Raw genomic sequence first — 25,865 nt, forward strand, 5'->3', positions numbered from 1 at the left:
CCATGTTAAGTGTACTTTAATTTTAGTACGACATTGGGTAAAAAAAAAAAACTCATAAAATTTTCCTATCCAGAGAGAAAACAAAAGGTCTAGATAAAGTATATGTAATTAAAATGGTTCATAGCTAAACAACTAAATTCTACAAGTCCTGATTAATAGCTTGCTATCAACTTGCTGGGGAAATTGAGTCCCTTATTCCTATCCTAGCCAAAATCTTAATACGACTCTTCTTTTCTCACCAGATGGTGTCAAGCCGAAGGAATTATGATGACTGAAGCAGCAAATGATAAAAGCTGGGAGGAGGGGGTGTCATGTGCAGACAAGAGAATCAAGTTTTACCCTGTTTTCACTGTGTTTGATGTTGGTATAATTTGGGGAAGGGAAAAAATAAGTTGTTTAAATAGGGATACAGGTGGACCCATTGTAACAATGAGATATACAAGATGCTATATTAAAAAATGAACTTTACAATTTAGGCAGGGGAGGGGGGGAGAGGCTTTGAAGCAAATAGAGGTCACCCACCCATGGTATTTTGACCCAGAAGCTCAAGTCATGATTATAAACTAGCAACCCCAGAAAGACTTCTGTTCTTGTAAGAACCATCATAATTTGGGGGGGTCAGGAGGGGGCGAGTATAGTTGAGGTGGAAGGGATGGTAAGGGAAAAACAAAGGAGGAAGCAACAATGCTTGATAAGAAATGTACTTATTACCTTGCTCATGTAATTGTAACCCCTCTGTACAGTATTTTCACAATAAAAAACTTATTTTAAAAAAAGAGAGAATTAGGTTTTAGAAAGCCTGATGTGGCTTACAGAAAATGAAAGGAGAGAAAGAGAGACAAGAGGAGGAGAGAGGAATGGGAGGAAAGTGTCCCTACATCAATATTCTGTGACAAAGCAAAGGAGAAGAAAGTGGTGGCTCATGTCAGGAAACACCCTGGGGCCTAGGAAGATACAACACTTGGGTTGAAGTCCTGGCTGCCAACGCTTACTAAAGGAAGAACCTTGGACAGCCACAGAGCCATGCTAGACCCCAGTCAGCCTCCTTGTGGGTAGAAGAAGGACTGATCCCCTATTGATATTTCTCTAGTGTAACTCTGAGGAAGACTGGTGTAGAGGAGGAGGGTCCTTGCAGCGGAGCCCAGCCCTTACTCAGGCACCTGACGTATGGAGCAGCTGCCAGAGAATCCGCCACTGGAAAGTTCTCAGAGGTCAGACTGAAGGCCAAATAAAGGAAGAACTATTTTTGTCGTTCATGGGGCTTGAACTCAAGACCTGGGTACTGTCCCTGAGCTTTTTCACTCAAGGCTAGTGCTGTCCCACTTTGAGCCACAATGCCACTTCCAATTTCCTGGTGGTTAATTGGAGATAAGAGTCTGACAGACTCTCCTGCTCAAGCTGGCTTTGAATCAGGATCCTCAGATCCAGGCCTCCTGAGGATTACAGGCATGAACTACTGGCCCCAGCAAGGAAGAATTTTTCTAACAACTATAGCTGCCTTGCGAAGGAGAAACTCTCTGTAGGTGACACTGCTCAAGCAGCTGCAGAAACATTTAGGTTTGTCAGAGATCTTATACATACAATTCCTTGTCCAATGGGATTATTTTTTCATCAAATGATGTCTAACTTTCCTTCCAACTTCAAGATTCAATTGTATTATATTATTATGTAAGAAAAATGTAAATATCGACGAAACAGTATCTATAGCATAGGTACACTTACTATATGGAGAAAGTACAATTGCAATAGACCTACAGATCCTTATTTGCAGAATATTTCCAAGAATATAGATCTTTCTATCAGTTTACCTGTTAATTATCCTCCTATGGACAATCTTTAAAATGATAATTCGTTCTGCACAGTCTTTGAGGAACTCTGACATCCGTTGTTTTAAAACTGGTTTCATTTCATGTTTTGCAATTGCCTTGAGGTGATCCCATGAAGCTTTGCATCTTTTCTCCATCTGACATAAATTATCCTGAAGTTGATCAAAGTCAACCTGAAAATGTGAGAGAACACTGCAAATGCACTGAAACAACTGGACACCAACCGAAATCAGGAGAACAAAGTGCCTCCAGGAAGAAACAAACATCAAAACCAAATTTGCATCTTGAAATACAAACACACTCATAGCCTAAAAATTATTCACATGAGTATTTGTCATTATCACAACATCAACTTATTCAGTGATAAAACTGTTCTCCAAATGAACCCAGAGACAGAATCACCTTTCCCTGCCTTATTTGGAAAGAAATGTTATGCAAGTCTTTGGGAACTGTAAATTAAAACATGAAATGAAGAAACCTAGTACAAGATGAACTGAGTAGATGTCTCATAAAAGTTTTCAGAACACTCTTATTCTTCTGGAATATTTTAGAAGGATAATACTGTAGAAGGCTAAACAACTCACCCTGGTCAGATTTGATTATGCCAGGTAGCTAGATTCTCTTTCTGATCTCCTTTACAATTTGAGTATCAAATTATTTTATCTACTCACCATTCACACATCCAACTAATCACCATGGAGGAACTAGTATACACCCATATCAGGCAGTGAGCATGCAAAGACAAACATGAAATGCAACCAAATTCAGCTCTTAAGGAACTTCCTCATATAAACTGGGGATCTCACAGCACTCACCAGACCTGTATTGGTCATAGGGCATAGGATCTTGACAGAAAATAAAAGCCATACATACAAAGAATAGATGACAGAGCATGTAAGTAGTTTAGATTAACAGAAATGGACTGTGATAAGGATTTCTAAGGTGATGCTTTTATAAAATTCCTAGGCTTGAAATTACATGAATCAAAGCATTACTTAGTTCTGAAAAAATATACTTGATCACATTTAATAGGAGATGAGAAAGAAATTGGGAGGGAAAGTAAGAGAGAAATAATCAGATAAGCAAGCAGGTGGGCTGAAGGGAGGAACTGAGGAAGATAAGGAGTGAGCAATGGTTGGAAAGGGAAGGAGGGCAACAGACAGAAGTTGGAGGAGCAGCAGGATGTGGAGGTAAGCTGCAACTGTCAAGGTGCCAATGGCTGTAGTAAGCAAGGCCTAAAGAACATTTAGAAGGGAATTGCTGGTATGATTTCTGACTACTAGCCTACCCTCAGAAGGACAAGAGAGGGGATCAAGTCAATGAAGGCAGATGTCTAAGAGGATTTCTGGCATCCCTTAGGAAGAAAACCCTAGGACACAGTGGATTCCATGGGCCCAGGAAGGAGAGGGCAGGGCCTGTATTTCCTTGTGCTGTGGAGCCTAAAAGGCTCTGGGAATGAATTCTAAGTGGAAGGCTTTGTGGCCTCCTGTTGTAAGTCACATGAATCAGTCTGCAGTGATCTTCGGTAACTGCCAAAATTAGTGTGAAGGGGCTAGCTGCAGATTTGGCTTGTGTATTGTTGGGCAGCTGTTAGGCAAGAAAAGTTATGTCACTATAATTTAAATGTCACCTAATCATCCACTCAGCTTTGGGGAAAGGTCTGATACTGGAGAGGGGTAGGGCTAGGGCAGCCACTGTGATTAGCTATAACAACAAGACTCCTAGGTCAAGGCTATTTGGTTACAGCCAAATAGCTGGGGGAAGTCCCTGGGTATAACTGAAGGATTATACATGAGAAGAAAACCATTGAAGACTCCATCTTCAATTAACCAGAAAAATGCCAGACTAGAAGAGTTTTCAGCTGTGAGCTTTCAGGAAAGCTGCATCAAAGGGAGAGGCTCTGAATTTTAAGCCCCAAGACCAACCCCTAAACAAACAAGACCACCACAGTAAACCTCTTCTGAGGAGATGCTCCTGAGGAAGTTGAAGCAGCAACTGGGGAGAGCTCTGCTGGGTCACTTAAAGTCTTTCTGTCTTGGTTAAGACACTGAATATGAATATTTGTAATGACCATAGAACAGTGCATGACAGAGAATAAGATGGTGTAAGTGCCTGTTTAATAGAGGACTCCGTTCTGAGAAACCTTTTGTCAGCTCTCAGAGCTGGGGAACTGCTGGCTACACCTTTTTCCACTTCAGTTAAGAAGACCATCATGCTAGAAGAGTAAGAGAGCCAGCAAGGAAACCCTTGATGCCAGAATCTACTCGTTGCTCACTCTTCCCTCTACTATCCCTTTGTCTCGTATTGGACTCCAGTGTATTCCAGCACTTTCAGCTTCCATTCCACAGATACATACATGTGTTTCCCGAAGATTCCTCCATGTAAGCCTAGCTACTGTGCCCTATTGAAGGGTATCCTCCAGTGAACTTCCTGTGTTTTCCATAACCTTCATTTCTCCCAGTTCTGTCTCAAAGATCCTCTTGCACAAGAGGCAGCTCTGTGGCCACAGATTGTTACTGTCTCTTTTCTAATAAACCGTATGTTCACGAAGATAAAAACTCTGTACTCACTTTAGCTGAGAGGCCAATGCTATATACTGTTTACAGCCCTATAAAAACATTCCCTGTGCATAAGATCATTGGGATGTCCTAACTTTGGGCAGCAGGGCAGGCCTATCCTCTTCCCTGGCTCCAGGCTTTACTGTACGACCTAGGGACATTCCAGAAGGAGCCAGGTGGGATTTTGCTGACCTATTTGCCCACCTAAAACAGACTGCATAGTTGTAATATTTTGGAGACTCAACACTCTCAAAAGAAGATGCAGGAGTGAAAACTTGGATGTCAGGCTTGTCTTACATACCTCAGTAGGAAAGAATCTGACCAAGAACGAGTGATAGGAAAAAGATCTTAAAAGCTCATTAGAAATGGCATGAAACGAATCATAGTCACAAACTCCAGAGAAGGGAACACAGACAGCACTGAATGTCTTTCTTAATAGAGCATGTGTGCTGCGGAGATGATTCTCAGGAAGATCCAACAGTAAAGGCCAAGGCAAGGCCGGTTGCTCTCTGGTCAAGGACGTACCTTGGCTGACCTGGTGATGGCTCCAATCTCTGTGTACAGATCAGAGCTGTCTGGAAAGTTTTCCACCACCATGGAGCACACATGGTGGAGAAGCGACTGCTTGTGCACTGTGTCTTTGACTTCTGGAACCTTCTCGAGGTAGCTTAACTCAAACGCTTTGGCCTGTTTGATGACATAAAAAATGAGAAAATTAAGCTTCCTATAGGCTCTTGGAATAGCACCAACGGTCAGTATCAATGCCCAGCTGCAACAGCCCAATATTTAGTTTCTCTGGGACTGAAACTCTTGTATCACATGCTCCATCCTCTTTCACTGACAGCACATGAACCAGGCATACTAGGAATGATGGTGAGACTCCAGCCCTTTCCCGCCACATCCCTAGCCACACCTGAGACCACATCCTGAATCAGGGTGTCAAAAGACTGGGTCTTTGATATCTGAATATCAATACTTTCTTCCTCTTCTGGCCCTGCTTACACATAGGTCTGTTACTCTCGCCAGAGCCAGACCAATAGCAATGACAATGTTGTTTTTAAAAAAAAAAATCCAGATAAATAAGCTCAGGAGGAAAAAAAATAAAGCAGATGAAAATTCCAATATCAGTTTCAGGAGCAGCTGTATCTTATGAAGAAGCTTATGCTTATTTTGCTAAGTGTCCTCATTTATAGCAAGGTTAAGATTTTTTTTAATGACCCTTAATATTTCAAGGCCAAAATTTCTTCAGATTTTCAACAAGAAGGCATAAAAGTTGGTTGTTCTACTTTGGGGAATCAGAAGTACATCCTCTAGCAGCAAATGGCATGGGTTTTCTGACAAGGGAGGCAGGAAGATATAGGATGGAGAAGACTTACATTAGTTCCATTTAGAAAGTTCCCAATGGCTAGGAGCGTAGATAGGATATAGCCCAGAGTTTGATTGTGCTCCAACTGGTCTATTCCTTCTTTCAGGTCCAAAAGTGGTTCTGCTACTTCCTTTCAGTTAAAAAAAAAAGATAGGAGATGAAAACAAAGGTACATTTGGGCTCTTTTTTAAAAAAAATTTATGAAATAAATAATAACATTTCTCCATAGCACAGGTCAGCCTCACATGATGAACATTTCTCCTTGGTATGAAACACTGAAAGCAATTTTATAGGATATTTTAAATGCACATACTGTGTTTTGTTTTGTTTTTGTGCCAGTTCTGGGGCTTGATCTCAGGGTCTGGGTGTTTCCCTGAATTTTTTTTCCCTCAAGGCTATAGCTCCACCACTTGAGGCAGGCTACAGTGCTACTTCCAGGGTTTTTTGGGGAGAGGTAGTGGGGAGAGGGATATGCAGTTAATTGGAGATAAGAGTCTCATGGACTTTTCTGATCCACTGGCTTCAAACCATGATCCTCATTTCTCAGCCTCTGAATAGCTAGGATTACAAGTGTGAACCACTGACACCTGGCTTTGTGTGTGTGTGTGTGTGTGTGTGTGTGTGTGTGTGTGTGTGTGTATTGTGACTGTAATTTGTCACATGAGGTTAGGAGTGGAATTTTGCCACTTGTAAGCAAGAAGTGTTGGATTTGAATATGTAGATTTTAGAGTTTTGGATATGGTATTCATCTTTTGCTAAGAGGTGGAGACTCATAATTTTTTTCAGCAGGGTTTCTGAGCCTGTCTTCTCTCAGCAAGTCCATGTAACTAATCTCTCCTGGACTTAACTGCCATTTCTCCACTGCTTCCCACTCAGCCTAAAAATGTACTCTGCTGGTGGTCTAGGAAAGATGTCTGGGCCTTCTGCTTCCTACTTAAGAAGGGCTTCCTAAGACCTTCTCTTTTCTTTGGGTCTCTTCTTAGTTGTTTGCAATCTGCTTTGTTTTCCTCTTTCTACTGAGCATGTTCTCCTAAAAGGTGCCCAAGGTCCTGCTACCTGCTACTGTTAATGGCAGCTTAGATGATTATCATCAGATAGAAAGATAACAAGAAAGTTTCTCTATTGTGCTTTCCTGAATTGTCCAAATTTCCTACAATAAGAATCAGGTTTAATTTTTGCAATTATTAAAACTAATTAATTTGGAATCCACTAGGCATCTGAATCTGATGCCAGGCAGGCACTTCAGAATAACCCATTATTGGAAGACTGATAATTCAGTACAGGCAGCTCCCATCACCCAGTGTTACTGATGGAACCCAATATCATCAACTTTCCCTCTGAACCTGTGCTTAAAACAATACTCCATTAGCTTAGTATTCGTTTAATAGGCATTAATTTACAAAAACCACTAGATTTCTGAATACTTGCATCTAGTGCAAAGTCCTTACCTTTTCTGTGGTTTCATAATCCATTTTAAATGCCCAGAGCTGGAGCCGAGCTGAGAGCTCACTGATGGAGGAGAGCATGAGCAGGAATTGCTCTGCACTGCCCAAGGGAACCTCAGGGTTAGCCAGCTGAGCTTCCTGGATTTTCTGTTTCTCCTCTTCAGTGGGAATCATTGTTAGAATTTTCTGGAAAGATGGGGTGATATAACAGTTCTGATTAGTTAGTGATGAGTCATTGTCTACATTTCAATGCTTTCAAATTCCTATTACAATTTCCCAGTTAATAGGAATATTCTATTTTTAATCCTTTACAGCTATTATATTTTCACAACCAAATATATGCTAAGGAACTTTCCCTGAACTGTTTGGATCATGAACATGAAAAACATTTTAGGCAAGAAGGGTGGAAGGTGAAAGAAAGAAGAAAAATAAAATAGAAGGCCAGAGACCACACTCCCTGTTTCCTAGGAAATAATGAGAAATATGTCAACAATATATACTTTATAACACAACTCATGGATTGAAAGAGTACAAAATAACTCTTTCACAAATAACTCCTAATCACTTTTGTTTGTGAAGTATAAGTTAAATTGTTAAGCTATGCTACAAACTTAGAAATGACAGTATTTTAATATTAAACTCAAGTCTGATTGAGGAAAAATACAATTGTATTTAAAAAGAGCAATACCAATTTGAAAAAGAAAAGTGTGTGTTATTTTGCTTTTGTTTCTAATAAAAATTAATTGTTGGAGGCAGAGAAAAAAGACACCAGAAAGATGATTCTTATAGGGTCAAAGTCGTTAGGGATTACATTTTTAAAAAGATAAACATTCCTCTATTCTCTTGTCTACTCTTATCATTCCCACTTACCATTGTACAGAATGTCTAATCAAGTACACACAAAGATAAAAGCCAAAGAATTAGAAAGATAAAATTGTTCTTATTTGCAGATGACATGACCATGGACATAGAAAACTATTAAGAATTATCAGAAAACTTTCTAAAATAGTGAGTTCAATAATGTTGCATAAGGCAATTATACAGAAGTACATCTAGTTATAAAAACTTAACTCAAATTTTTGTTTTCATTTCCTTATTCCTCATATTGCTCTAGGAATGACAAGAATTTCACAACAAAACTTAGCAACACCATTTTTAAACCACGAAAAGCATTTTCTTACAATGACAAAAATTGTTTCAAGTTATTTATAATGAAGTTATATAGCTGATAAATCTAATAAGTAAAATATAGGATCTGTATAATGAACTTAGAAAATGCTGATGAAAGAAATCAAAGGCCCAAATAAATGGAGAGACAAAACATGTTCATGGATTGAGACTCACAGTCAAGATGTTAATTTTCCCCCAGATTTATCTATAGATTTAATTCCAACCAAAAGACTAGCAAGAATTATTTGTAGATATTGAAAAGTTGATTTTAAAAGTCATATGGTAAGGCAATAGTTCTAATCACAATGAATTTGAAAAATAATAGCTTCAGAAGAATCATATGATTTCACTAGAAAAAAATTAAACTCTAGTAATGAGAAGTATTCTTCAGTTTGGTAAGTCTTAACATGTAAGGCCCTCTCATTTATCACAAGCCAGTAATATACAATTGCTCTGAAGATGTGTACTCAGAGCTGCAGTCAGAGTGACAGTACAAAAAGTAACACATCAGATAGATTCTCTTCTAACTTGCTCTTCATGTTGGCTCCAAACTGAGACTATCTGGGTAGAATTTGAGCATCAGGTAAGAGATCTTGCTTTTTGTTTGCCCACTGCCTTGTTCTTGCGCCTCTGTCCAGACAGAGGAGATTAAAACATGAACAAGTCAGACAGATACTTCTTCTTTTAAAATATCTATGACTTGAACTCAGCTAGTTATAAAAATTTAACTCAAATTTGTGTTTTCATTTCTGTAATCTTTATATTGCTCTAGGTATGGCAAGAATTCCAAAACAAAACTTGCTGACACCATTTTTGACCCACAGAAAGCATTGTCTTGCAATGATTTTTTTGTTGCTTTGTTCTTTTCAGAAAATAATCTGTTTTACTTTTTCTCTCTAATTTAAACCATTTGTTCACTGTTGGAGATTTATAAGGTTGCCATCTGCTACTTTATTATTTTTTACACATCACTGACAATAAAAATAGCCTTAAGACAGTAGAAGAGCAGGTCAAAACCACCTCCTGTGAGTTCATGCTCTTTCTCCCATAAACAAATGATAATGGGATAAATATAGGGTGAAATTTAAACTTACTTTTCTACTATATCAGGTTTATTGAAGATTTTATGATCACCATTTTGTTTTAGAGAAAAAGAAACATCAAATAATACTAAATGTGGCAACCTCAGCTTTTAACTTTCTTCCAGACAATGTCTATTTGCTCTAAACATAATGGGTTTTCATATATGAAATGCATATTTCAGGGAAAATACAAAAATATCCATTTTCATGTACCCAAATGTAATTGATCTGACCATTTCACTTACCTACATATGATACCATAAGAAGTAATTATTTTGCCTGGTGATTTTGAACAGAACTGTTGGGTACAATTTGGGTAAGAACATACCACAAGGATTTGGGTGACAACATCAGAAAGTTGGAAAATTCAGGGCTGAGCGGAGTTTATATACAACTTACATATTCTCATGAGAAAATAGTATTCTGAAAAAAAACTTCTGAAATCATCTTGATAGTATGTTCTTTCTACTCTTTGAAGTACACTGTCGTGGAAATTATTGTTTCAAACATACAGATAAAATACTGGATGCTAGGTTTAACAACAAAGCAGATTGTTCCTCTTCTCCTAACACCAGTCCCAGAGTTGACAAGGATTAAACTACATATGCACAATTAACAGCAGGGTCTGTGAATCTTCAGCATTTTCTAGTTCTATGGTTCTTTGAGCCTCTGCATGGGCAGGCTCACCTGCATGTGTCTAGCATCTACTCAAGTACCTGCAGATAGGTCTTGTGCAATACTAACTACTCAGAAAATAGTTCTGCATGAATAGCCAAAGGAAACCTCTGTTTCCAAGATGCTGACAGTCATGACAGTCAAACTGAGCTATTTAAAATGCCATTGGAGACGATTCGATTGCGCCACCCTTTGTGGAGACCATATTCTAAGAATGGGAAAGGAAAAACAAACCTCTATGTACATCCATTTATGATAATTTGATGACATTTTACCTGGGAAAACATGATTTGTATTCTTTAGCGATGACTCTAAAACAATTTCCTCAAGTTTAATACTTTTCTTTTTGTTAATGAAGTTAACTACTTCCTTAGGGTTGCATGATAATCCCAGATGCATACCACTGGTTGCTAAGCAAAGCTGCAGGATGTCCTTTAATACATCCTAATTACATTTAGGTACACAGAGCTTTCTAATGGCCCTATTATGCTGTGGTGCCATGCCAGGGTACATGTATCCAAGAAGCAGATGGCTGAAGGCTGTTTGGCCATTAGCTGGAAATCTCATTAGCAAATCTGCAAGTTCACAACTTCCATCTCTTCTCTGTCTCAATTTAACTCTTGTACAGCAAGACTTACCAAACAAGCCCGGTGCACTGCCCAGAACATAGATCTAGGTCTTCTATGTCCACAGTCCCAGCAATCAATGGCCAGAGCTAGTCGATGATCAGGGTACTAGATCCCATATTCTCTATGAGAGCCATTTCACAAGAGTCTTCCCAGTCATGCATGAGAAGTGTTGTGGGGTATATAATCCTTGACTTCTTGTAAGCAGCTTATAGATCAAGGATCCTCAGACAGATTGCTTTCACCTCCACAGGAGGCTTAACAATGTCTTAGAGACATTTTTGGCTTTGGGCTAAGTTAGGGAGGGTAGATGTTTCTAGTATGCAGTGGGCAGCAGTCATGGATGCTCCTGTACATCCTGTAGCCCACAGGACTAACCTACAACAAAGAGGATAAAGCCGCACATGTCCATAGTGTTCAGTTTATGGAACTGCTTTGGAAGGAAACTGATAAAAATGTTGTAATTCCAAATGCTATTGTGACTATGTGTTTACTGATAACTTCTGACACATTACAATATTGCTAGAGGGTTACTAGTATATTCTGTGGCTGAGTCCTCTCACTTCAAATGTTTCATGTCTCAACTACTCCCAGGCAGAACTCTTGTAGGCAGCATTATGAGGTGCACCATGTTGCCTTCTGGGTGGCTATATCTCTCATTTTCAGGGAAGAAATATCCCAGACCTGAGGTATGTTCCTGGGCCAGCCACCCCCAGGCTCATACTGTGGGCTCAGGCTCTGGAGCTCACATCCTCTACCTCCCCTGGGTCTGTGAAACTGACAGATGAATGTTGGGACTCACCCTCATCTTTAAGATAAGGACCTTAAGCCTTGTGAGGATGTACCTCATACTCATTGATAGGAAGGCTCCTACCTGGTGCCTGGCCCACAATAAGAGACTTATAAAAGTCAGGTGTAGTGCTGTGTTCATTCCTTTACACATTGGCATTATTGTAACTATCATTATTCTTTCCTAATCAAAAGGGTGCTTAACTGAAAGCCAGGTAGATAAGGAAAAAGAAAAAAAAGGGTTCACTTTAAAATCTAAGTAACTTATTGAGCCTGAAACTTCTCTTACCCAAGGAGAAGTATACTTCAGAAAAGCACAGAAGCACGAAAAAAGCACAAACAAAAAACTGCTGATGGGTTTTCAAGTCCTCTAGATGGGAATGGGAAATATTTTTAAAATAAGTTGTTATTTTGATCTTCAGTGTGGCTGGCTCTGACTGTATTTGAAGCTTCCTTATGTGGGAATCTGTTTTTTGCCATCTCTAAAGGACCTGTTGTATAAATAGGACGGCCTGCGAGTGCACCCAGTCCACACCTTATTTCTCCTTCATGAAAGATACTTCCTAAGTATCATACTTCATCTATGATCATCCAATATCAGGCACTGCTCTTCTCCCTTGCCTGTGAGGACCTGTGGGGATTCCTCACACAGAGGTCTGGCCTGCTCCTCTCTCCAGCTTCACACCTGCCTCAATGCCTCTCCCTATCTCTCTCTGCTGTCTCTTACCCTGCCTTCCCACATGCCCTCTTGGATATGCTGCCTGCCTCGCTCCAGGACTCACAGTACTACTTGCTTTTAGCTGGGAAAAATGCTCATTCTTTCCAGTCCTCTTCCTAGAATAGGATAGGCATGATCCTCAAAGTCAAACTGCTTGGGCCTTGCATAGGGCTATCATAACAATGTGCCACAGGCTGGGTAGCTTAGAACAATACAAATTCATTTTCTCTCAGTGTTAGAAGCTAGAAGTCCAAAATCAAGGGCTTAGCAGGGCCATGTTCTCTCCAAATGCTCGCAGGGAGAATTGTTTCTTGCCCTTTTTTTAGCTTCTGGTGCTTGCCCTTAATCCCTGACATTCCTTGGCTTGTAAACACATTGCTCTAATTTCTGCCTATGTCGTCACAAGGCATTCTATTCTTTGAGACTCCCTGTGTGTTCTCTAAATTCAAGTGACATTCCCTTCTCTGTGTCTGTGACCAAATATCCTTGTTATTGTATTTTATCACTCATCAGATTTGTAGCCCATTCTATTTCAGTTTGACCTTAACTTGTTTAAACTATAAGATCCTACTTCCGAGTAAGGTCACATGCTGGGTGGGCATGGATATGGGGGGATACCATTGAACTTAGTACAAATCCCCATGAACAATTTTTCTTGTAGACTCTTCTTTACAAAGCACAACTGGCTTCCTGAGATCCAACCCCGGCCCCTACTGCATTGCACACCTAGGGTGGGCATGCTACCTCACTTACAACCTTTCTGGCAAAGTCTTGCTCTCCTGCTCCAGAGTCAGGCTTTCCTGAATGCTCAAAAATTTCAACTAAGACTGAGGTTCCTTTCTAATAGGATGGGTTGAATGTCACCCACTGTCACAAAGCAGCATGGCAAGATTCTTCACTAATATCCAGTGGGTCCTCAGGTGATATCACAACTCTGCAGGAATGCGTGAGCTGGCAAGTACCTCTGTTATTCATCTCCCATAATTAGAATAAGAGATCTCACCTGCATCAACTGGCACCAGTCCATGGTGAAAAGAGGGTAAAGCCAGATAGAAGAATAAGAACGTTGGCACAATAAGCTAAGGTGTGGCTCCAGCTGGACTGTCTACTGCACAGTAATAGCCACATCACCCAACATCTCCCTGCTTTTGACATTCAGTCCACCAGTAATATAGCCTCCATTGACTCGGTTCTACAGATTATCAACTAAGACATGGCTGTCCATATTCCAAGTGCCCAGGAGAGGAACAGAGTTCTTTTCATGGAAGGAAAAGCATATTGAAACCCCACATTTACAATTTTTTTAAATATATTTGACTTGAAATGCTGTGAAGAAAGACCCCAACACTCTTGCAAGCAGGTTGTAGCAGTCTTTTTTCTACTTGGAGATAGGCCACATGGGGTCAGAGAGAGAGATCCATAAATAAATTAGGCAGTGAGGATTCTCACAGGCAAAGTGAGGCTCATCTCTACCCCTTACTTCCGAAGAAACATGTAAGAAAACTATTAACATTATTCTGAGTCTGGTTAATAAAGTAAAAAGAGGCAATACTGGAAATTGTACTGGAGCCAATCATGTCAATTTTAACTTGTTATTATTAGACAATATAAATAATGCTTGACAGAGCTTCTCTTACCTCAATTCCTTCTTTGTTTAAGGCATATTCATCAAAATTCAAAATAGCTATCTTAATTGTTCTTGGAGGGGGCAAGACTGTCAGGCCAATATTGATGGCATTGCTCCTCTTGGAATCTAGAACGATGATCTCCTGTCTTTTTCCATCTGCAGCAGTTTTCTTTGTGATAAAATAAGGAAAATCAAAGATTAATGCATCATCTTTAGATCTCACTGGATTTCATTATTAGATCAAATCCACTCCTTATTTAGAGATGAAAATAAATGGCCCTGGTTCAGCTCAGGGAAGAACTGGCTACTGCTCAGCTCAGAAGAAAGAGATCAAGGATTAGACTCTGAGACGCTGCCAAGCTTGGGTCAGCAATGGAACTTCACGAGTCAGACACATTACAAAATGAAATTGATTTTCCTTCAATTGGGGAAAATGTGATCTTTTGCAAGGGGGAAAAAAACCCAACCCTGTTTTTCCATAAAAGCACTGAAAACAAAGTAGAATCTTTCAGAGTCCTGTGGGCTGTGGGGTGTCAGAATGTGTCTTGGTTGGCTCATTACATACGGTGTGTGTCCAGAGAAGTGAGTACACATGCTGAGAAGACAGATCCAGAGGGAGAGGCCGGTGTGATTGGCCTGTCAGCCCCTCTCATCTCTGGCTGTACTGTCTCAGGGCCTGTTTTTCAATTCAAATATTCCATGCCTTTTAGAACAGAGTATCTCCATCTTTGCTGCCATACTTAGCCCTCTGTGCAGCTGCCCATTGGAGGACGGTGAACTGGGGCTTTCCAAGGAAGAGAAGTGAAAAGGCATATACTGATGAAGAGGAATGAGGGACAATTGGTCACGGAGAACAAGAAAGAGAACAGGGAACCAAAGTGTCTTGACAAACTCATGGAGAGTGTGGCTTCACTGTTCACCTAGGTACCCCTCCCTCCCACCCCTGAGGTAAGTCCTGGGCCTTCCCTCATCCCTGTGGCCAGCCTAGGGCTAGACATGGCTGAAACTCAGTATATCTGTGTGACACACTGAATGTATTTGTGTTCCTCCCCACTCATATGTTGAAGCCATAATTCCTAATGTGATGTTTTTTTGGAAATGGAGACTTTTAGGGTTTGGGTAAGATCTCAAGAGTGGGGTTCTTATGATGGAATTAGTATCATTACAAAAGAGGTCAGAGAGTTGGCTCTCTCCACCACACTACAAGAAAAGTGGCCTCTGAAAACCTATGGGAACTTTTACCAGAAGCAAAATTGGCTAGTACATTGTTCTTTAGACTTTCCAGTCTCAAGAACTATAAGAAGCGAATGTCTGTTGTTGAGGTCACCAAGTTTATGGCAGACAAATACAGGTTATGAGGTGCTGAGACAACACTTGGCATCTCCCAGAGCTGTGACACAGCTGCCAGCCCTCACCCTTTCAGCAGTCAGAAAGCTAAGTACAAGCAGCAATGGAAGTGAGGGGTAGATAGAAGATCTGACTCAGCAGGCTTCCAGCTCTTGTTTAGGTTTTCTCTGGGAATGACTACTGTGAATTATAGAAGCTTAAAGTGGCAAAGATCCGGATGGAGAAGACAAACTAAGCATGGTGATGGGGTGTGTTCACGTGTGACAGGTTCAACCCAAGGCAACTATAACTCACTTCATTCAGTGGCCAGGGTCTGCAAGGCCTGACCCTCAATCTGGGACCTTATCTTGGGACCTGATAAAGACCTGGAACCTGGCCTGGGGTTCAAGGGAATGGGGATAAGGAGAAACATTCCTTTGTTTGGCTTGTTGGGAACTTTCAGGCATGAGGCTGAGGTTTGATAGGGACCAGTCCAAGAAGACTTCATTGGCCAGCGGAGGAGCTCTAAGCTCAGCTTGCAGCTAAGCACTCAGAGTAAGACACCATCCGGCCTTACTGTCTCCTTTGAAGTGGGGAACCTGGCTGTGCCCAGACACATCTGGAGCCATCTGGAGAAGCTGGCCTGCAACAATATTGGAGGCAGAGAGCCCTCAAACAGAAACAGACCAAAGTCCTACTGAAGTCTTCCTGGGCCCTCCCAATTTAATTGGCAAAAGTCTATTTTAGATCCTTAAATATGTATTTGGGAATCAACTCAAATTTCTTCGTGAAGAAAACAACTGAAAACATCCCAGCTGCTTTGGGGCCTGGTGGCCAGGAGGGACAATTCCTATGGGTGTGGCCAGGGGCTTTGAATAGGGTTTTCAGGGACATGGGTATAGATGTATCTCTGCTCTGTAGAGAAGTCCTTGTCTTCCATAGAAGACCCTGAAAATTCTCAATTTAGCTTTTAAGTTGACTTCGTTATAATATGTTTTATGTGGGCTACTAAGAAGAAATAAGAAAAGTACCAAAATACTCAATACAGAGGGATTGCACCTGCAATGCCAATGCTGAGATGTGGGGGTGCCTGCTACTCTGTGTTTTGTGGGAGCCTGCTCAGATTAATTTCTTTTTCCAAGATCAATCACCAGAAGATCCCTGGCTTTTTTTTTTAATGTGTCTGTTAACATCTTTCTGAACCACACCTTTTGGATCTAACTAAAATTGGCTCTGTGACTTAGATCTGGCTTTCTTTTCCTGACTAAAAAAAGATATAGCCAGTAAGCCACGCCTTTACCCTTCCCCTTCTTCCTGCTTAGAATGTGGATTTGTGGCCTGCAGGCACAGCTACAGACAGCTTGTGAGCATAAGGAATGAAGCCACGTGGATGGCAGCACAGATTCTCTGGAAATTGTTAGCCCTTTACCCTCTGGTCCATACAGTCCTCATCACTCTAGCAGCCCAGAGCCAGGCCCATGCAGACCCAACTAGCCCATCTGGAGCCTTTGTACAGATGAGAAAAAGATGGTCCCCTATGGGGGTAAGCAGTCCCATGGCAAACAGCTGCTCACAAACAACTTGGGAGAGAAGATGTTCTACATCTTAGCCTATTCCCTGCGAATCCATGTGTATATCTGATAAATAACTTGCATGTTCTATATGGTGGTTCTATACCTGACAGCACCTCAGCTTACCACAGGTGCCACTGGACATGTCCACCCAATCTCCCATACACCAGAGAAGTTCAAGCTGCTCCCTGAACAAGCTCCACTGAGCAAGCAGAGACAACAGGGAGAGCTGGTCCCATAGATAACTTTCCACCTTTGTCCCTGTCAGAGCATGAGCAGTTATCAGTACCGATCCATTGCAACTGTTCTTCTGGATCAAAGTCCCAAATCAGCAATAATGACCATCACTGGATCCTCAATATGGTCAAACAACAGTATAACTGCTATTCTTTCTTTCAAAAGCTTCTCCCTTCCTGCCATCTCCACTTCTGAGCACCCAGTCTCTCAGAGCAGCCTGGCACAAGCCTCCTGCTTCTGGCCTCTGATCCCCATAGCCCATCCATCCTACACTTTCCAGACTCTCTCAGACTTCCTTTCTTTATTGAATTTCTTTGATTTAAAAGCCATGATGATGATCCCTCGTTTATAGTTTAAAAATTAGGGTGATAAAGAGGAAAAATACAGCAGGAGCCAGAAAAGGAAAAGTCTTTGGTCTTTGTGAAGGTCAGGAAACACAAATGACCTTCTGAAGGCATCTAGAAGGAAGATATGAGATGTGCAGGAAAAATGAAAACAGAGGGTGAAGACAGGAGCTAGGAAATCCAGAGCTCAGTGTTGTAGGCTACACCTATTCTTAGGTACTTGAGAGGCTAAGATAGGCAAGTTGTAGTTAAAGGCCAGCCTGAGGAAAGAGTTAACAGAGATCTCCCAGACATCAATCTCAAACAACAAAAACCTGACACAGTGGCACTCTCCTATTATCCCACAGCAGTATACATAGGAGAATTGTAGTCTAGATGGCCAGGCTGGAAAGTCTCTAAAAAAAATAACAAAAGTAAAAAGAACTGAAGGACAGAGTGAATGCCTAACAAGTGCAAGGTCTCAAGTTCAAGAACCCCATTATTGCCAAAAGAAGAAATTTATTTTTTGCATTTGATACATCACAGACCAGACAAATGCCCTCCAAATGGTACTCAAAAAGGAAATAAAAGCTCTTCAAATATCAATACAAAGCGGGTTCTACTGAAAGAAAATAAGACTTTCTTAAAATAAAAACAGGCTTGGATAAATAAAAATATCCTGTTCCCAGATAGGAAGCCTTAATTTATAAATGTTCTAGGTATCTCTCATCAAACATGTTTTAAAGTAATTCCATCAAAATGCTATAAGATTTGTGTTCAGAATTAGAAAATATATAAGACATGCATTTTAAAAAATAAATAATATTCTTAAGAACTTGAGTTACATGTAGTATCTATCCAATTAGCTATAAGTACCTACTATTAGACTGATAGACCATGTAGCATAGGCACCAAGATAGCTGGAATGATACAATAGACAGTATGATAGCACAGACAAAGCTTTTAGATGATGGTCCAGGTCATTCCCAAAAAGACAGCAAGATTAGTAACTCTAATATGGAACTCAAACTATAACTATAAACAGAATAAACCAAAATGGTAAGTGAATACCATGATAGAATAGTTCTTAGGAAAAGCCCAGAGAGAACAAGGAGCAGAGGTTGGATGGGAACAGCTAAACACTGGCATAGGGCTGGTAGTACACTATATCCTAGGAAATCACTACTGCTCACTGAGATCTCTACCAGTATGGGTTACAATCTCCAGACACTGTGAGTAAAGGTCAATGACCCCCAAGCCTGAATAGAAGCAGAAGAGGCTGAGAAACAAGATCAGTCTTCCCATAGTCTTTTTCGGACTGGCTGTATATATTTTCACATTTATTTATTGTCTCTTTTTTTTATTATACCATCTCCTGAAACACTTATTTCCTGGGTTCTTCCCAATTGCTCAGTACTCAAATGGGACATTTTCTTTGAAGACCAAAAAAATATATTCCTAGGATGGGCTGGAGTCTCCAAACACAGATCAATCAGGTTTGGGGCAACTAAAATGAAAGGTGTCCATCTTAATTCTTCTATCTCAAACCTCTGGCCTCTTCAACAATTTTCAAGAACTTCCAGCGGGGGAGAGTATTGAAGGAGTACCTAGAGCCAAGATTCCAGGCCAAGGCTTCTAGACTAGGGGATGATTGAATGTGAAAGTAGGAAAACTACTTTGGGGGCAGATCAGCAAAAGGGTGCTTATGAGGTAACGTAGGGGAAATCACCCCGGGGCTATCTCAGAACATGCTTCTTTCCCAGATGTTCACAGAAGGAGAAAAGGAACTTCATTCTTTAATAAGGAAGGTGCGTCCTGGAGTAAGCAAGACTTGTTTTAGTTTGAGAAAGTCTAGTTAAGCAGAATTCATGTGACAAAGCTTTCCCTTCAAAGCTGCAACTACAGCGGAGCCTCCAATATACCCATCTTAAGCCTTCCCCTCCAGAGACGGAGACATGCTTTGGGCTTAGATGCCATGTAAGGCTTTTGTTTGTTTTTGACTTGGCCAAGAACACTGCAGGGAGAGGGGGCAGAGTATGAACAACCAAGACAGACCAGAGACAGAAGTTACCCCCTGTGTTCAGATGAACAGAAAGGAAGAACAGAAAAGTGGCCATTAATGTAACTTGGCTCTTTTTTCTCAAGTTTGCCCAAGAGAGGGACCAGTCTGTAGGAGGACAGAGGAAAGCTCCTCTAGGACAATGTTTCAAGCGGAAAGCACTGACAGCTAAGAGTTATAGGAAGCATGAATCACAGAGGAAATAGGCACTTAAGTAGCTATTGCCAACTAGGGGATGAGCTCTGCCTATTCCCTGCAGCTCAGAACCTACCTGGTAGTTGGCTACCTGAGTTAGGAATCCACTTTCTAGAACCCAAAGCCTCAAAAAAATAGGACCCAGAAAATTCAGCCACTCCAAGACCAGAAAGTGAATTCTGAGTGTCTTAAAGAACATTGTTAAGTTTGAGCATGCTTCTGTGAAAGCCACCGACTTCTGTACATGCTTCTCTGCATCACTGCTAGGTCTTGGTCTGGTTCTGGTTCTGGTTCAGCCAGGCACTTCAAGAGATGGTAAATTATTCTTCCTCACTGCTCCCTGCCAACAGACTGATGTCACAGAGTATTTTCAAAGCTGTGACAGTCACAGGATACAGTGATACAGATGTCCTCACAAGGAAGGGACAAACTATGGAATTTTCCTAAAGTCTTGCAAAAAGGGAGCAGTGAGGGACCCAGCTAAACATTAAGTGGGGAATATCCTCCAAGAAACAAACAAACAAAACTAAGTCCAAATAAAGGCCATAAAACCATTAGGAACAAACTTTCTTGCCAAAACAGTCTTGCCTTATTAAGTTAGGCAAAAAAAACCCCAAAAACCCAACTTTTATTTTCCTCTTTGAAAGCATAGCAAAGACCAATGGCCGAGCAGCAAGACCTTCTGTGTTAGTTCAGTGTGTCCTCCTAACAAGAAGAGTTACACAAAACTTACTAATTGTGACAGCATAAAATGTTGGGTTTGAAGTAGGATTTAGGCTTTTTAAAAAATTTAGTGCTAAGCAAAATAATATTTTCCCCTGTGTCCTAACAATGAATATAGGACAGGGAAGTATATGCCTCTTCTTAGGAAAAGAAAACAGGTTTAAAACTACTATGGAAGATGGTTGGGAGTGCAATGTTCCCTTGGTGTCCCATTTGACACTTTCAGTCAGTGATGCACAGCCTTAGACATACTTTACAATTCCTGAAGTGCTCCAAAGACCACCTAGGCTAAGATCATCCCTTGACCAATCAAATATAGTTTCTGATCTATTCCAAAACTCCAAAACAAAACAAAATTCACTAGATCTATACTGGAAACTCTCTCCCTCTCCATGATAAGCCCAATGGCCTGAAAACAGTGGGCAACATCACATCTCCCAAGGGAAAGTCCTCTTCTTTCTGGTCACTTCCTTCATACCATGCTTGTCTTGGTCTGGTATAATCTGGGATGAATAAAATACTTTTAGGAGTAGAAGGGACCTTGCTGTTTTATATGGCACATGTATCTTTTCATGTACGTTAAATCTTCTTTGCACTACCTAATACGTGAAGGTTAGAAATCCATATCCTGGGGCTCCTCAAGATGGTGTTGAATCCAGCCCTTCCAGAGCTTAACACAGGATTTCTATCTTCACAAAACACAATGAAAATCTCTTACTAAAAAGATATCTGAAAGAAAAGTGGATCCTGTTTCCAAAACTATTTTGAAAGGAAACCAAAAAGTACATCTTTGTGTTCTTATTATGTTCATAAGTGAGTCCTAGATCTGACTCATGAATCTCTGCTTGGGGATGACCTGAATGATTACATTGATGCTCTGTAACTTTAGTCTGGCATTCATTTCCAATAAAAACTAAACCCAGTTCCTTTTGTCTTGTGTCATCTTAGGAAGTCAATTTCACTTTTTCTTTCAGTCCATTATGTTGAGTTAAAAGAAAGTCATGAGCCACAATTCAGAAGTAGACATTTACATTTGTGTTTTATGAAAATCACAGTAAATAATTAGAAACATAAATAGCAATATATATATATGAAATGGATTTTCCTATCCAATGTGACTATTAATCTTAATTGGCATTCCAGAGGGGTTATAGTTACATGAGTAAGGTAATGAGTACATTTCCTATTGAGCATTGTTACCTCCTCCTCTGTACATTTCCAATTCTTAAAAACAAAAACCCAAAGATTGAAAGGCTCATAGATCTCATTGCAGAGCATTCTAAATTTGGTGAACTTGTTGGTGTAATTGTTCATCAGTATCTAGGTCCCTTGGGGAACTGGTTACAGAATCCTCTAAGAAGATCAGAATCCTCAGATGATAATGTTTCTTATGTAAAATGGCACAGTATTTGCATATGTCGTACACATATGTTTTAATGTACTTTAAGTTGTCATTGCACTACCTAATACAAATAAAACAGTATTACCTAGGTGTTATGCTGTATTGTTTAGGGAATTAATATAAGGAAAAATCTGTATATGTTCAGGATAGATGCATGTTTTAAGCATTTTCCATCTGCTGATGGTGGAATCTGCAGCTATGGAACTCACAGCTATGAATGGCTATGTATCATTTTTCTTGTTTTTTTTTCCACTTTACAAAATGTAGGCAAATATTTATCCATTATCTAGGTACAACAGTATTTTACTTGGGGGAAGGATGGAACTGAGAGGCCAAAAGCCAAAATCTCATCACCAATTGAATCAACCATAGTAGGACCAAGAGGAAAGAGGCAGGAGATTCAGATTCATTTGTATCTTCTTAAGAAAACTTAAATTCACCATTTCCTCTGCAAAAAGGCAGTTAGAAGTGCCTTCACTGCCAAACTGCTACTCCTTTTCATCCCTCCCAACTCTTCATCAAGAAGCAGCCTATCCCTAGCAACCCTGAAGGGTGATGAGCAACCACAAGAAGAAGCATAGCCAGTCAAATGAGCCAAGAATTGAGGGAGGAAGAAAAGAGGAGGGGGGGAGAAGGAAAGGAGGAGGGAGGAAAGAATGGCCAATTGGGTCAGTGAGTTGGAGGGTAGAAGTCATGAGGCAGGCCATGGGCAAGTTCTGGCAATCACAGACTGCTGTTTTACTCCCAGCTAGGCTACTTCCCCAAGTACCAGGATGAATGTAAGAATGGAACAAGACCATGTGAGTGGTCATGTTTTCTACCAGGGTAGAAAAAAAGTCAGGACACAGGCAAGCCAAAAATTGGTGGGTGTCCAGCTCTTACTTCTTGGGTACTACTCTCTAAAGAGGACAAAAACCAGGCACATTTTCAAGAACTGGAATGACTGTGCATAATTTTTTATATTAGATTTTTAGCCGTCTGGATTTACTAATGAGGAAATTTTCATTCTGACTTGAGGGGATTCATAAGACTTGAAATGATTTAGGTTCAAGTTTGCACCGAGACTGAGCAGAAATAGACACTAGGGTAAACACCATCTGGCAAAGAACAGCAAGTTATTTCAGAACCTTCATGTGGATTTTAAAAGGAGAATGAGCAATTATACCTCCCTCCCCCAACTGGTCTTTCACTATCTCAAGCAGCAACAGGCACCTCCTTGTCGAAAGGCATACTTGTCTGAGGATGTTGCATAGAGTTTTTGATTCAAAATCATTGACATTCAAGTCTAGAAGGGTGACCTGGGAAACTTTATGCTCAGCTCAAAACATGATTAACTAATAAGGCATCACCTGGAGAAGCTCACAATAATAAGTTCTTACATGTTTACTCTACATTCATATTTTACAAAGAGTTTTTCCTAGACTTCAAGTTCCTGAAAAGAGGAGATGGATCGGGCTTACCTCAAAGGTATTCTACTAATTGAGTCACATTCCTAGCCATTTTTGCTTTCATTATTTTCAAACATGATCCCTCTTTTTCCCAGGGCCAGCCAGGACCATGATCAACTAGGATGACAAGTATATGCTATCATGAACTCAGCTTTTATTAGTTAAGTTTGAATCTTACAACCTTTCTTGCCTGGGTTAGCCTGAAGTTACGATCCTTTCAATCTTTGCCCTCCCAATAGCTAAGATAATAGGCATGATCCACCATGCTTGGCTTGCACCTGTTTTAAAACTGGAAAATACCCTGAATCACAAGCATTTAAAATTATTTAAAGAAACTTTTTACATTAAGATATATAAAGGAGATATTACTGAAGCACTGACTAATGTGAAATACAATATGCAATAAAGCATCTTTTAGTTTGTTATCCAGTTTTCACTAATCATGACTTTCTAACTTGATGCTGAGGGTTGTAAGTCCTCCAACATTTACAAAAAACTAAAATAATCTTGATTATTTTAGTGCTTATAGGATGCTAAATATCTGGCCAGTGGGGCACATCTAGATAGCTGCAGTATGCTGATTCAGTGAGGGGTTTATCCAAAGAAACATCACTTTAATTAATCGCCTTTGCCAAAAGCATCCAGAGGCTACAGCTGAAATTCAAAGTGCAACTATTAGCTGTAATTGAGCCAGTATACATTTTTCTAGTTAGCACTTATATATGGCTAACCTTGTCTTTTGCTCAGGGCTATCTGGTTCTTTAAAAGCTACTTTGCATGTGGCACAAGAACTCACTGGTAAAGGTGGTTTTATACTAGTAGAGATGTTACCAAATATCCAAAGCAACCAAAAGTATTTTAGAGAGAATAAATCTCTTCAAACTACCCCCATGCAAATTAAGAAGCATACTAGAACCCAGCCGTACCTTCGTGACAGACAGTTCCTTGGATTTAGATTCAAACAGGTGCTCCAGTCTGGAAGTATCCACCTTAATTGGTTCCAGTTTCGACCACAGGAATTCTCTGCAATGGCGGTTGTTCTTACAAGGCCATTCAAAGGGCCGGACTTCATTCCAGAACAGACGGATAGTCTTCTTTTTCTTAGTAAATGCAGGCTGACCCCTCGGTACCTGGGACCACCCTAAGCCCTGAGGAGCACTGAACACTGGAGGAGGAGGAGCCAATAAATTACTGGGGACTGGAGGGGGAGGCACACTGTCCAACAGGGGTGGAGGGGGTGGGGGTGGCAAACCCAGAAAGATGGGTGGGGGAGGGGGAGGAGGCCCAGGAGCTTCCCTAGGACCCAGGTCCATGTCCAGGACATCGACATCATCTTCCTCCCCTAGGTCGGTGAAATCCATGTCTTGAATTCTGAGCTCCCTTGGATTGGCCATGAGCTGGTCCCAGATGTAGTCAGATTCTGTCTTCAGTTGTGCGGGTGCCGTTTCTGGGCTCTTGTCATTGGACTCTGCATCAGGAGAGAGAGAACCTCTTCCCAAGTCCCCGTTGTTGAATTTCTCAGCAAATGCTTTCACACTGCCTCGGTTGTCCAAACAGCCCACATCCACCCTCCTAATGCTTTCCTCTGGGGCTTGAGAGTTGGCCTGCAGTGTGGATATCCTGCTGGAGAGGCTGGCCACTGCCTCCGCCTCCTGCTCTGTCCTCCCAGTCTCACCCTCAACCTTCTCCTCATCGTCGGTAGACTTTCTGTTATGGGCATACAGCATATCCAGCATGAACCGTTTGTTGGTGAGGATGTCGCCACACTGTCCATTTACACCTGCATCCTGAAGGCCTGTGGACCACAAACCTGAAAGCACATAGGGCAGAAGAAATAAGAAAGTTCAAGACGGTTTCATTTCTATGAGAAAACACAATTAGAAGGCTGGGCACATACAAGTGATTTCAGAGAAGACACTAAAACAAAGTAATCAAAGCAAAAGGTGGTCATGGTGATGACCTACCTGCTCCAGGACCCAAGACTCTTCCAGATGCAACATTGCTCCTGGTCATGTCAGCTAGTCAGAACCCACCCAGACATAGGTAGCCAGGAAACTGTGTCCTAACTATAAAGGAACAATAAAGGAGTAACAGCTCTCTGACCCATGGAAGGTTTTGGAGCAACTGTATGGTTACCTGTCTCTGCCCAGATTGCGATTGGACATCACACAGTCCAGGTCATAAGTTGTACTTCAAGTCCCTGCCTCCTTTGTCTCAAGTGTGCTTATTGCTTAGCAGTTCCCCCTTCTCCTTTCCTTCCCATGCTTCCCAAGCCAAAACCTTGTTTTCTCATTCAGCAGCTTAACAGACCAAGTCAGAAGAGATCTTCTACAGTCTCTGCTCTACCATGAGCCTCTCACTAGCAGCTGAATCCCAGGACACAGTCCATCTCCTGTGACTACTCACACACTGTCCCTCAACAAATCTGTGTCTGCATCAAGGAACCAATCCAAGGATTCTCTGTTCTGAATCTCCCAAGCTCCTCCCACTCGATCTTTCTCCTGACACAGACACAGGTGTAATAATACATCTCCATCTATAATAAAGCTTTTCGCCTTTCCTTTAATGCATATAATTGCTTCCAAGAATTGTTTGCCCAGTGTGTCTGATTTCTCTCTTTATTCTTTCCGCAACTAAGGTAACGGGTGCTTTTGCTGTCAATGAATTTCAAAACTACTCCTTTCACTGGTGCTAATAAC

General features: G+C 40.9%; 1 protein-coding gene across 2 annotated transcripts in view; it reads right to left on the reverse strand.

Annotated features, from left to right (window-relative positions):
• Fhod3 (formin homology 2 domain containing 3) overlaps positions 1–25,865 on the reverse strand; it is a 427,181-nt gene that overhangs the window by 28,072 nt on the left and 373,244 nt on the right. For both annotated transcript variants that reach the window (XM_013014940.1, XM_013014939.1), the window contains exons 15-20: positions 24,093–24,976; positions 13,893–14,051; positions 7,199–7,381; positions 5,761–5,880; positions 4,910–5,071; positions 1,809–1,999 (exon numbers count right to left, since the gene is read on the reverse strand). In XM_013014940.1, the coding sequence (XP_012870394.1) occupies positions 1,809–1,999; positions 4,910–5,071; positions 5,761–5,880; positions 7,199–7,381; positions 13,893–14,051; positions 24,093–24,976 (1,699 nt within the window). The remainder of the gene's footprint in view (positions 1–1,808; positions 2,000–4,909; positions 5,072–5,760; positions 5,881–7,198; positions 7,382–13,892; positions 14,052–24,092; positions 24,977–25,865) is intronic.

The sequence above is a fragment of the Dipodomys ordii genome, unplaced genomic scaffold, assembly GCF_000151885.1.
Source record: "Dipodomys ordii isolate 6190 unplaced genomic scaffold, Dord_2.0 Scaffold25, whole genome shotgun sequence".
NCBI lineage: Eukaryota > Metazoa > Chordata > Mammalia > Rodentia > Heteromyidae > Dipodomys > Dipodomys ordii.